Here is a 14,139-nt window from a genome sequence, read left to right as displayed (position 1 = left end):
AGTTGTGTTTAGTTTGAGGGTTGAATGTCCGTGTGACTGGAGGAAGCGGGCGTGGCGTGTTTGCAGGTGGAGGAGGGCGGCAGGGTGCAGCTGACCACTGCCCACATCGCCGTCACGGACCAGGACACGCCCGGGAGCGAGCTGCTGGTGTGGCTCGTGGGCCCGCCCAAGTACGGCTCCATCGAGAACACCAAACCAGGTGAGGCCAGGTGACCCAGAGTGACACGCCCTCCAAATGTCCCCGGAACGTTCACTGCAAAGACGAAGCCGAGCGTGACGTTTACGCGGATAAACAGACGAAATCAAAGTCTTAACGACAGAAAAGCTACAAATATTGACATCTTGAGGGTAGAAAAGACACTTTGTTTGCTTTTCTCTCACAAAGAATGGAAAATTACACATTTCTAGTCTTAAAATTGTGTATGAGCTTCACAAAAAGTACAATTTGTGGCGCTGCCTGTGGAGCAAATGTGTCCAGTAAAAGGCAAAAATTGAGTTTGTTGCTTTCATCAGAAATGCTCGGTTTCTGTCGATGTTTTTATTGAAATAAGCGATGAAAAATACGACATTAAATGTGTTGTAAACCTGGCTCTGACGTGACATGCGTCTGAGGTTAAAGCGCCCCCTACAGGACGGACCACTCACGGAACTGAAACAAAGTTAAGATAAATATATCATTAGAATTGTGCTCAAAATGATACAAAATCTTATAATTTAACCATTACGTGTTTGTAATTGATGACATCACAGTCGGAAATTCCCCATCAAACACTGGGCCAGAACTCATCTAATGTCACTTCTTTTTTATTTGACAAATACAAATACATGAGCGACTTTATTTTGTTGAACTAATGTTTAAAGAGTCCAAAAAGTTGTTTCTTTTGTATCAATTCTGCACAAATTTTGACTGAAATGAGTGTCCCTGGTGTGATGCCACTTCCTGCTTCCTGTCCCTGGTCTGATGTCACTTCCTGTCCCTGGTGTGATGCCACTTCCTGTCCCTGGTGTGATGCCACTTCCTGTCCCTGGTGTGATGTCACTTCCTACTTCCTGTCCCTGGTCTGATGTCACTTCCTGTCCCTGGTGTGATGCCACTTCCTGTCCCTGGTGTGATGTCACATTCCTGTCCCTGGTGTGATGTCACTTCCTGTCCCTGGTGTGATGTCACATTCCTGTCCCTGGTGTGATGTCACTTCCTGTCCCTGGTGTGATGTCACTTCCTGTCATTTTTCAACACATTTTTCAACGTTTTCTCCACAAACACCTGCTCGATCGGTGTAAAACTATCATTTATATGTACAACGGGTACAAATACACAGAATAAAGTCAACATTAGAACATCGTAAAACCCTGTCATGGCCCTTTAACCTCATTTCCCTCCCTCAGTCTTTCTTCACTCCACCCACTATTGGTGTCCCCTCCCACTCAAGAAAGCACTGGCCAATCAGGAAAAGCCCTCTGTATTCCATCTGCTGCTGCTGCATTTTCATCGTGCGTTTAAGTGAAATGTTCTTTTTACAGAATGTTGAAGTTAAACATTCTCCAAGGTCGTGCAGTTGACCTTTTGACCCGAACCGCTCTGAATTCTGCCTTTTTTATGTCAGATGTCGAGTTGTCGAGTTGTTGAGTTGTTTTATGGGTTGTAAAGGTGACTTGCTTGTGTTTTCTTCTCTTGCTGTTGCTGTCCATGTTTGGTTGTTTCCATGGCAGCACGTTCATGCCGCAGACACGTGGCTTTAAAGTCAAACGGGATGTTAACGTCGACCATCGTTTGCAGCTCTTTGTCCATCTCAGTCCAGTTTTCCACTCACAGTCGGACGATCCCAAAACACGTGACGATGAGGACGACTGTGACGAGACGTTCTAACCATGTTCTCATTGTATTTCCTTCTCCTTAAATCACTCGATCAATCCGTCTTTATACAACGAGCGTTAACACACTGGAGGTGAACAACGTGCTGTCAATCACAATCAAGGACGTTCAAAAGCATCAGAGTCAGAACCGAGTGTTGAGTCTGAAGGAAGAAGATCTGAGCTTGGATCTGGAAAGGTCAAAGTTCGTGATGAGAATGTTCCAGAGTCTGAGACCAGCTCCGCCCAAAGTCTGAATCTGGCTCTGGAGACGAAGCAGAGAAGAACCTTAAAGTCCCTCAGAACCTTAAAGTCCCTCAGAACCTTAAAGTCCCTCAGAACCTTTAAGTCCCTCAGAACCTTAAAGTCCCTCAGAACCTTTAAGTCCCTCTGAAGGTTAAAGTCCCTCTGAACACCTAAAGTCCCTCAGAACCTTAAAGTCCCTCAGAACCTTTAAGTCCCTCTGAAGGTTAAAGTCCCTCTGAACACCTAAAGTCCCTCAGAACCTTAAAGTCCCTCAGAACCTTAAAGTCCCTCTGAACCTTTAAGTCCCTCAGAACCTTAAAGTCCCTCAGAACCTTAAAGTCCCTCAGAACCTTAAAGTCCCTCAGAACCTTAAAGTCCCTCAGAACCTTTAAGTCCCTCTGAAGGTTAAAGTCCCTCTGAACCTTAAAGTCCCTCAGAACCTTAAAGTCCCTCAGAACCTTAAAGTCCCTCAGAACCTTAAAGTCCCTCAGAACCTTAAAGTCCCTCAGAACCTTAAAGTCCCTCAGAACCTTTAAGTCCCTCTGAAGGTTAAAGTCCCTCTGAACCTTAAAGTCCCTCTGAACCTTAAAGTCCCTCTGAACCTTAAAGTCCCTCAGAACCTTAAAGTCCCTCTGAAGGTTCTCCAGTTCTTCTAGTTCTGACTCAGTTCGATGGCGTTAGAACCTGTGCTCAATATTTATCACTATCAGAGTTCAAAATGACAGGAAGTGGAGCTGAATCCCTCTGTGATGTCATCAGTGTGCGACACAGAGACAGTTTAAACCATGGTTGGACTAAATAAAGGTGTTTTATGGTCTTATTGTGTGTCAGATCAGAACTGTTGTTGTTTATGTGGAGTTTGGCTCTTGTTTACAGTCTGGTTGCTATGGTAACAGCTGTGGAATCACCTCTGCCTGTGTCCAACCAGGAAGTAGAATTATAAACTTGACACAAACGGTTCTAACTGGGACAAACGGGCAAAATATGAAGCAAAACTATCGTTGTGTTCAGTGAGTTTTAGTCCAAAGATTAAACAGTTTAAACATCAAATCGTCCACTGACTTTTCTTTTATTACGTCATTTTAGATCAATACAGCAATTTAAACATAATAATAATGAAATATATAATAACGATCTCTTGATTTATTTTGAGTCTTTACTTAAAAAAGAGAACGTGCAGATGTTAATCTTGTGCACGATATTTTACACGTTTTAGACATTTTACCCATTTAAGTCTCGAAAAATAGGATTTCCGGGTAAAATAATGATGAAGGCCAATCAGATTCCAGCTCACGCAGCATTGTCTACATCCTTTGTTTTTTTATCACGCTTTTCTTGGTGGTCGATACAAACGCACGAGCGCGACTGACGGAGAAAAGCGCAAACGCAGTAGAACGCGGGACGACATCGGTGCGCGACGCTCGGATCGTGCGGCGCTCAGTCGGCCGGTACGCAGAGCTCGTCGGTGAACCTGCCGGGAGGGCCTTGCCCCGACTCCGCTTCGTTGGCGCGCAGACGGAGATAGTACGGTTTCGGTGGATGCGCCACCGTCCTTCGCTCGACTCCATCTGCTTCATTCGTTGTTGCCGCGGCGGCAAAATACAAACAGATGTTGTCTCTGGATCGGGTCACTGAGCGGACTGAGCGGACTGAGCAGACTGAGCGGACCGGGGAAAACAAGAAGATGTCAGAAATCTACTGTTTTAACACGCAAACGGAAGCCACGATCTTCAGTTGAAAGTCGGACACTCGGACACGTGATCGGACGCTCTGAAGCGTGATCGGACGCTCGGACACGTGATCGAATGCTCGAACGCGTGATCGGACGCTCGGACGCTTGGAAGCGTGGCCGGCCGCTCGGACGCGTGGCCGGACGCTTGGACGCGTGGCCGGCTGCTCGGACGCGTGATCGGACGCTCGGACGCGTGATTGGCCGCTCGGACGCTCGGAAGCGTGGCCGGCCGTTCGGACGCGTGGCCGGACGCTCGGACGCGTGGCCGGACGCTTGGATGCGTGGCCGGCCGCTCGGACGCGTGATCGGACGCTCGGACGCGTGATCGGACGCTCGGACGCGTGATCGGACGCTCGGACGCGTGATCGGCCGCTCGGACGCCTGATCGGACGCTCGGACACGTGACCGGACGCTCGGACGCGTGACCGGACTTGACCGGACGCTCGGACGCGTGGCCGGACACTCGGACGCGTGATCGGACGCTCGGACACGTGACCGGACGCTCGGACGCGTGACCGGACTTGACCGGACGCTCGGACGCGTGGCCGGACGCTCGGACGCGTGGCCGGACGCTCGGACGCGTGGCCGGACGCTCGGACGCGTGGCCGGACGCTCGGACGCGTGATCGGACGCTCGGACGCGTGATCGGACGCTCGGACGCGTGATTGGCCGCTCGGACGCGTGACCGGACTTGACCGGACGCTCGGACGCGTGGCCGGACACTCGGACGCGTGACCGGACACTCGGATGTGTGATCGGACGGTCTGTAATCCGAGAGGGAAAAACCTTCGCCGGCAGCTACCAATATTCGGAAGCGTGTCGAGAAAAACGTGAGAGCGAAACGTGAGAGCGAAACGTGAAACGTGAGAGCGAAACGTGAAGCGTGAGAGCGAAACGTGAAACGTGAGAGCGAAACGTGAGAGTGAAACGCGAAACGTGAGAGTGAAACGTGTCAGCGCTGCACTTCCGTCGACGAAGCGGTCGCAGTACGATCACCTCTTTTACCGGTAACTCTCAAAACTGTCCCTTTTTCTACCGCGTGTGATATCTGACTTTGACGGACAAAACGAGGCGGGGGACGGACCGAAAGCGCCTCGATCGCGGGGCGACACTCGAGTGAACGACACTCGCGTTGACCAATCGACCGGCGAAGCTCGTCTTCAGTCGCCCTAGAGTTTCTTTAGTCGACGATCTGTGAAAAAATGCTAGAGCTGCTCAGAGAGAAACGCTGCTGCAGTGAAGTCTGTTTCTCTCTCACCTCCGCTCACGTTCCTCTCAAAGTCGAACTGGAATCCCTGGCGGCTCCTCTCCATCTGTCATCTCCTGATTACCACCGCTCCCTCCCTCCTCCTCGCTCCCTCCCTCCTCCTCGCTCCTCCTCCCTTGCTCCCTCCTCCCTGCTCACGCTCACATTGTTTTAAAATCCTCCTCGCTCCCTCCCTCCTCCTCCCTCCCTCCTCCTCGCTCCCTCCTCCTCTCCCCTCCCTCCACCGCTCCCTCCCTCCTCGCTCCCTCCTCCCCTCTCACGCTCACATTGTTTTAAAATCCTCCTCCCCCTCCTCCCTCCTCGCTCCCTCCTCCCTCCTCCTCGCTCCCTCTCCTCGCTCCCTCTCCTCCCTCCTTTCTCCCTCCTCCTCGCTCCCTCCTCCCTCCTTTATCCCTCTTCCCTCCTCCTCCCCCCCTCATCTCTCCTCGCTCCCTCCTCCTCGCTCCCTCCCTCCCTCCTCGCTCCCTCCTCCTCGCTTCCTCTCCTCGCTCCCTCCTCCTCGCTTCCTCTCCTCCCTCCTCCTCGCTCCCTCCCTCCTCCTCGCTTCCTCTCCTCTCTCCTCCCTCCCTCTCGCTCCCTCCTCCCCTCTCACGCTCACATTGTATTAAACTCCCCCTCCTGGCGCTCGTTGGGCTCTGCGTGGCGCCCCCCGGAGGAGACGCTGGGATAAATGAGGGAGATGATTGCGCAGGAGGGACGTGGGGGGGAGAACGGAACAGATTTGACTCATAAGATGAATGATAGCGCAGAAGAGACGGGGGAGACAGTTGGTCTAAGTCGAGATGAAGCCACTTGACTCGTAGATGAATTATTAAGATCATCTATAATACGACATGAGTTCGGCGGTCGAGTTCCCGCGGCAGATGGCGCCTGGCTGTGGCGTGCGTTTGTGTTTTCGCCCTTTTTTCTTTTGCAAACATGCACAGCGGGGTCCTCTCTGGGGCCTGGGGTCCTCTCTGGGGCCCGGACTCGAGCGGCGTGTTTCCACTGGCTCGCTCTGGAGTGGATCCATACGGTTCATTATTTCAGGTCGTTAGTATTCAACTATAACATTAACAGATCGTCATGTTACACTTAATTGACAGTGTCGAGCTAAAACAACTTAATAGTAGAAACTGGTTCGGTGACTTCCTGTTCGAAACTTCAGAACCGGTGGTAAGCTCCGCCTCTTCCTTGTTACATTTCACCGTAACAAGCAGCGGATTGTGATTGATGCGTTTTTATCTTTGAAACGTGGCTATGTGACGTTTTAAAACCACAAATAATCACAGTAAGAACAGAGATGTGGGCGGGGCTAGAGGGTAGGTGAAAGCAGGACAAAACAGGATTAACTCAAACACACAGGAATCGACCACAACACGTCTCTGGGTAAAATAACGATGAGGAAACGCCGCTGTAACGAGGTTAAAACGATGTTAAAGGTGATTTTGCGGAACACGTCTCCTTTAAGTGAACAGACTCACTTCCTGTAAAGAAGTGAAACAAATGCAGATAAAGCTGAGGATAAATAGCAGTAGGTTCCGGTTGAGTTTGTGTTTTATCTTAAATTGAATTTCTCGTGATTTGTGGCTGCAGCGTGTGTTTTTGGCGCTGAGCGTGATCGTAGTCTATTGTTCGTTTGTTACTTTAGTCCCAAGATCCTTTGCAGTTCTAAACCTTTAACACGAGCAGCTGACTTTAAATATATGCAATTCTTTTATTTTTCTCTAAACTAGACGGTGTTTTTGCCTTGTTTATATTGTGGAATTTAATTTGTAGATATCTAAAAGAGTTATTGTTTGGCAGTTTAAACTCGTCTTGTACGTTGTATAAACTCGTCTTGTACGTTGTATAAACTCGTCTTGTACGTTGTTTAAACTCGTCTTGTACGTTGTATAAACTCGTCTTGTACGTTGTTTAAACTCGTCTTGTACGTTGTATAAACTCGTCTTGTACGTTGTATAAACTCGTCTTGTACGTTGTTTAAACTCGTCTTGTACGTTGTATAAACTCGTCTTGTACGTTGTATAAACTCGTCTTGTACGTTGTATAAACTCGTCTTGTACGTTGTATAAACTCGTCTTGTACGTTGTATAAACTCGTCTTGTACGTTGTTTAAACTCGTCTTGTACGTTGTATAAACTCGTCTTGTACGTTGTTTAAACTCGTCTTGTACGTTGTATAAACTCGTCTTGTACGTTGTATAAACTCGTCTTGTACGTTGTTTAAACTCGTCTTGTACGTTGTATAAACTCGTCTTGTACGTTGTATAAACTCGTCTTGTACGTTGTTTAAACTCATCTTGTACGTTGTATAAACTCGTCTTGTACGTTGTATAAACTCGTCTTGTACGTTGTTTAAACTCGTCTTGTACGTTGTATAAACTCGTCTTGTACGTTGTATAAACTCGTCTTGTACGTTGTTTAAACTCGTCTTGTACGTTGTATAAACTCGTCTTGTACGTTGTTTAAACTCGTCTTGTACGTTGTATAAACTCGTCTTGTACGTTGTTTAAACTCGTCTTGTACGTTGTATAAACTCGTCTTGTACGTTGTTTAAACTCGTCTTGTACGTTGTATAAACTCGTCTTGTACGTTGTATAAACTCGTCTTGTACGTTGTATAAACTCGTCTTGTACGTTGTATAAACTCGTCTTGTACGTTGTTTAAACTCGTCTTGTACGTTGTATAAACTCGTCTTGTACGTTGTATAAACTCGTCTTGTACGTTGTTTAAACTCGTCTTGTACGTTGTATAAACTCGTCTTGTACGTTGTATAAACTCGTCTTGTACGTTGTATAAACTCGTCTTGTACGTTGTATAAACTCGTCTTGTACGTTGTATAAACTCGTCTTGTACGTTGTTTAAACTCGTCTTGTACGTTGTTTAAACTCGTCTTGTACGTTGTATAAACTCGTCTTGTACGTTGTATAAACTCGTCTTGTACGTTGTATAAACTCGTCTTGTACGTTGTATAAACTCGTCTTGTACGTTGTTTAAACTCGTCTTGTACGTTGTATAAACTCGTCTTGTACGTTGTATAAACTCGTCTTGTACGTTGTATAAACTCGTCTTGTACGTTGTATAAACTCGTCTTGTACGTTGTTTAAACTCGTCTTGTACGTTGTTTAAACTCGTCTTGTACGTTGTATAAACTCGTCTTGTACGTTGTATAAACTCGTCTTGTACGTTGTATAAACTCGTCTTGTACGTTGTATAAACTCGTCTTGTACGTTGTATAAACTCGTCTTGTACGTTGTTTAAACTCGTCTTGTACGTTGTTTAAACTCGTCTTGTACGTTGTTTATTGCCTTCGTATAAATCATCTCTCATTCCTTGAAATCAGCATCTAAACACGAAGAAACGACATTGGGATCATCCACTCTCCGCTGTAAAAACGAGTATTCTGGACGGATTGAGCCTTCCTTTTATTTTATTTTTGTTGCTATATAATTTTTTTAATGTTTTTTTGTTGTTCTTATATATACATATTATCATTATTATTTTATTTTATGTTTTACTTTACTTTAAAGGCGGTATGGACGATTTTTCGGCGATTTGAGAACGCAGGCGGAAGTGCGCATGCCACTCCCCCGTGTGGACTGATACAACACACACGTGCGTTTGTTTATTAGCGCAACGGATCGCATCGCATCTCTCATCTCCCGTAGATTTCTGTCCACTTCTGCGTCAGCTCAAACTGTCTTTCTCCGTCTTCATTTTGCCCCGTACACTGAGGGAACTATATTATGATAGATCCATGCGCTTAGGCACGCGGAAACGTGGGGACGAGCCTGACGCGGCTGCAGGTGAGCGATAGGTGCGTTTTATGATTGATACGTTGCAGGACAAATTATTTATCCACGCCACGAGGAAATATGATAAAAAAAAATTGCTGAAAAAAATCGTCCATTCCACCTTTAATTTTTTGCTATATATATATTATTTTGTATTTTTTTTATTAGAACATAGATCAACAAGAACAAAACCATAACTAAACAACTAAAGGGGGAGAAAAAAAAAACACTCAAAAACCCCCAAACTTGATAAAAAGTGTCATTTTGACGTGATTACAGTTTAATGACTCCACATGAACGTTGAAATCCCCGCCTCTTGTGCGACTCCTTCACACAGAGTCTCCAGCTGTATTTCATCGTTAGAATCCCGAACGCAGCGACGCAACTGCAGTTGATCTAATCTCATTCCGAGGCGGCGATGCTTCCAGATAAATCCAATAACACTTTTATGTAAATCTCTGAATGCACTTTTTAATACGACACAAAGTACGAAATCTGTGGGAGTTTGACAAGCGAAGACTCGTTTTATAAGCGGCGTTAGATTAACTTCAACTATCGCTTAGAAGTTGTAAGGAACATTTATACCGAGATATTTGAAGCCATTTAGGGAAAGTTTAAACCGATAAAAGTGGGATCAGTCAAACCTCCGCTGCCACCTAGAGGACAGGAGTGTGCACGAACATACTTTATGCAACAAATTTATCAGGATTCTCATGAAAAGGTAAAAAAATTGTCTTTGTGCACAAGGAAATAACACGTTGGTTCCACTGTCGATGCCACAGACGATACGATCTTATTCCGCTTGACAGGACCATGTGCCATGCCCCCTTGTGGGTGAAAACAGACAGTGTTCACAGAGAGGCGGGAGATACAAATGGGTAAAATGTTGTCGTTTTGCTCCCAAATACAACTAAATATTGATTTTGGCGACACAGCAGAGGAGAAGGTGGTGAATATTTTAATTGTGAGGATTTGTGCAAAAAATGAGGTAAAAGCTTTAAACCCAGGGTTTTTTTAAATGCCAAAGATCCACTCAAACCGTATGATTCAGCATTTGACTTAGACATTTAGAGCTTTTGTTTGTAGCTTGAAAAGACATGACATTTGGGCTGGTAACTTCAGAGACCAGGTGAATCCTTTCATTTCACTCGTTACCTTTAATTAACACATGATCTGCAGTTTCAACATGACGAGCCTCTCGTTTACTAATGAGATCTGCGGCTTTTGAGTGGACTTGACCCGCCCAATCTTTTTGTCATTTTTAAATGTTACAGTTTGTTGAAATGAGCCTCGTGAAGCACAGCAACATCTTCTTTTTTTTGGTAAAGTAAAGTATTATTTTTGATTTATTGGATATTTCAGCTGCTGCGTTTAAAACTCTGCCCCAGCATTTAATTCATGATAAATGTGATAAGTATGACCGAACTTTAATAGTAATAAATAATAATAATTAAAAATGAAAATAATAATAACACATACATGAATGATCTTTTTTAAATGTAATGATTATAATAATAAACAAAACCTCTCACTGCCTCATTAGATACTTCTATAACTGATGGAACCTCTTTCAGTTGGAATATTTACATTTTGCACCTTCTTTTCCCTCTTCTCTTTCCTTCTTTGTTTACCAATTTTTTTACCCATTTTTTTTTTTTCTCTTCCTGTAATTATACCATTATATTGAATTGTATTTCATTTTTTTAATCCAATATTTCCGAGCAACAGGACAGTCCCAAAAAACATGTAACTCCTGGTTCTGCTGCTGGTGCCGCCACACTTTCTCCAACAGTCTGCGTTTCCCTGTGCATAATGTGCATAATGTGCATAATCTGCATAATCTGCATAATCTACCTAATCTGCATAATCTGCACTATCTGCACTTTGACACATTTTTCCAACACAATTCTTTCCAAACATGTGATTCTTTTGATCCATTGAAATTCAGATATTTTCCCATTCATCGTCCGTCACAACAAAGTTACCGTCTCTTTCCCTTTTAGTTTAAATATAACTGTCTCTTTCCCTTTTAGTTTAAATATAACTGTCTCTTTCCCTTTTAGTTTAAATATAACTGTCTCATTTTCTGTTTGTTTCTAGTTTACATTTTTACCCATTAATATTTCCAACTTTAAGTATCGAAAATGCATGATATTTCTGACTTAAATATACTCAAAGTACTGTAAAAAGCACAATATCACCTATAATCACTGCAATCCAAAAGGAACAGACACACCCTCCCTCCTCCTCCTCCCTCGCTCCCTCACTCCTCCACCCTCCTCCTCGCTCCCTCACTCCTCCTCGCTCCCTCCCTTCTCGCTCCTTCCTCCCTCCCTCCTCCCTCTCTCATCCCTCTTCCCCTCCCTCCTCCTCCCTCCTCCCTCCAGACGTTAAAAAAATGACACAGATACAGAACCAAAGTAATAATCTTGATGGATAAAAGAAAGTATAAAGAACAAAAATGGCATTAAAGAAACATCTAAAAGCCACAATGAAAATGAAAAACTGCTTTGCGACTGTCCAGTGTTTTAAAACATCGGTGATAAGCACAAGCTGGAACATGACCTCTTTCTTTCTGCTCCTTTTCCTTCATGTTTTGCATCTGTGTCTTGTCATATGCCAGAAATAAACTACATAAATACATAAAAATAAATCCTAAAATCAAAACTCGTCCGCGGTCGAGGTCCCGGCCACTTCCCTACAACGGGACGATCTGAATAAAAGATGCTTCCGGATGCTTCCTGGACGTCCTGTCAGAGCCGTGTTCTGTCCCCGAGCAGCGAGCGTCCTTCACAGATCCACGGGACACTTCAGATGCGCCCCCGTCTCCAGGGCAACCGCAGGGACGGGGTTCAGACAGAGTTAGTCCCGACGCAGCGCATTATTCACACTTTAACAGACGACACAACGTTAAAGTCCATTTCATGTTTGTATAATTCTGACTTAGTTTGGTGGATAAAACCTGTGGTGAATGTTTATCACAGTTTTAGTTCCGTTTAGTGTCAGTTTGTGAAGAAATAAGAGTTTAAAATGACAGGAAGTGGAGCTGAGTCCCTCTGTGATGTCATCAGTGTGCGACACAGAGACAGTTTAAACCATGGTTGGACTAAATAAAGGTGTTTTATGGTCTTATTGTGTCAGATCAGAACTGTTGTTGTTGATGTGGAGTTTGGCTCTTGTTTACAGTCTGGTTGCTATGGTAACATCTGTGGAATCACCTCTATGTCTGACCAGGAAGTACAATTATAAACTTGACACAAACGGTTCAAACTTGAGACGAACGGGCAAAATATTGAGTCAAATCTGAAATATAATTGCTGAAATGTGTCAATTTTCACTACAAAATGTTTATAAAATTTTAAATAATACCGTATTTTCCGGAGTATAAGTTGCACCAGCCAAAAAATGCACAATAGAGAAGAAAAACACATATATAAGTCACATTTTTTGGGGAAATTTAATTGATCAAATCTAAGACCAAGAACAGAAATTTCATCTGTAAATGCAGTTTAAAATAATAACAGAGAGAACATGGCGAATAGGTGTACGTATGCTAACGCTAACACCTTCAGCTACATGACGTATGCTAACGCTAACACCTTCAGCTACATGACGTATGCTAACGCTAACACCTTCAGCTACATGACGTACGCTAACGCTAACACCTTCAGCTACATGACGTACGCTAACGCTAACACCTTCAGCTACATGACGTACGCTAACGCTAACACCTTCAGCTACATGACGTATGCTAACGCTAACACCTTCAGCTACATGACGTATGCTAACGCTAACACCTTCAGCTACATGACGTATGCTAACGCTAACACCTTCAAAATCAAATCAAATCAATTTATTTTTGTAAGGCCCAAAATCACAACAGTTGCCTCTGAGGGCCACAGGGAGAAATGAATCAAATGCTAACATGCTAACACCTTCAGCTACATGACGTATGCTAACGCTAACACGTTCAGCTACATGGCGTATGCTAATGCTAACACCTTCAGCTACATGACGTATGCTAACGCTAACACCTTCAGCTACATGACGTACGCTAACGCTAACACCTTCAGCTACATGACGTATGCTAACGCTAACACCTTCAGCTACATGACGTACGCTAACGCTAACACCTTCAGCTACATGGCGTACGCTAACACCTTCAGCTACATGACGAATGCTAACGCTAACACCTTCAGCTACATGACATATGCTAACGCTAACACCTTCAGCTACATGACGTATGCTAACGCTAACACCTTCAGCTACATGACGTATGCTAACGCTAACACCTTCAGCTACATGAGGCACAGACAGAACTGTGGTAAGTGTCTGGTATGTTAACGTAACATATGAACAGTTATTCAGATAACTATAGCATAAAGAACATGCTAACAAGTTTAGCAAAGCATCAGTTTTACCCCAAATCACTAAATCCATTGAATTCTTCTTCCTCTGTGTCACTTCTAAACAACTCCACAAACTCCAGAGGAAGAAGAAGTGCAGATTCTTCTTCTGCGTCGCTTACAGCCTAGAGCGCCCTCTTGTGGTCGTCGGTGTGAAAATAATGAATAATATCACATATAAGTCGCTCTGGAGTCAAAGTCGCACCCCGGACACAACTATGAAACTTATAGTCCGGAAAATACGGTAGTTATTTGTGGAAACCGGCCGCAGAGCCAGTCGGCGAGTGGCAGAACCCCGTCACCATCGTCTCGCCGGACCCTCTCGCTTCCTGCGCCGGCGTTTGAACGTTAAAAACACGTCCCGTTTCCTGGCTCCAGCTGGGCTCAGTTCGGTTCATCATGATCGACGCCAGGACGACTCGGCGGCGGCTGAAGGGATTCAATCTTCTTCTTCTTTTTTTTTCCCTGACACTTATTTCTATCGTTGGAGGCATAAAAAATGGAACGAGGCGCGAGTGACCCAGAAATGGAATAACCGCAGCGATAAAGTCACCGCGACGAGCGCCGTTTGAAATACTAAGCAGGGAACGACGGCCGTGAGAGGGTTTTGGGAGCGAAGGGATCTCAATGCCACAGCACGAGCAGAGAATTCAGATTACAGAGAATTCAGATTACAGAGAATTCTGATTACAAAGGATTCAGATTACAGAGGATTCAGATTACAGAGGATTCAGATTACAGAGGATTCAGATTACAGAGAATTCAGATTACAGAGGATTCAGATTACAGAGGATTCAGATTACAGAGAATTCAGATAACAGAGAATTCAGTTTACGGATAATTCAGATAACAGAGAATTCAG

General features: G+C 44.8%; 1 protein-coding gene across 1 annotated transcript in view; it reads left to right on the top strand.

The window, feature by feature from the left end:
- Window positions 1–14,139, top strand: part of fras1 (Fraser extracellular matrix complex subunit 1) — a gene marked incomplete at its 5' end in the record, with an annotated part of 267,524 nt that overhangs the window by 186,294 nt on the left and 67,091 nt on the right. Inside the window, 2 exons of the mRNA XM_072432991.1 lie at window positions 67–199; window positions 8,608–8,610. Coding sequence (XP_072289092.1) covers window positions 67–199; window positions 8,608–8,610 — 136 coding nt within the window. The remainder of the gene's footprint in view (window positions 1–66; window positions 200–8,607; window positions 8,611–14,139) is intronic.

The sequence above is a fragment of the Eucyclogobius newberryi genome, unplaced genomic scaffold (assembly GCF_026437365.1).
Source record: "Eucyclogobius newberryi isolate DKJ021-1_F unplaced genomic scaffold, fEucNew1.0.hap1 SCAF_6, whole genome shotgun sequence".
NCBI classification, from domain to species: Eukaryota; Metazoa; Chordata; class Actinopteri; order Gobiiformes; family Gobiidae; genus Eucyclogobius; species Eucyclogobius newberryi.
Note: the sequence above shows the minus strand (reverse complement) of the source record. Positions and strands in the feature narration are given on the sequence as shown.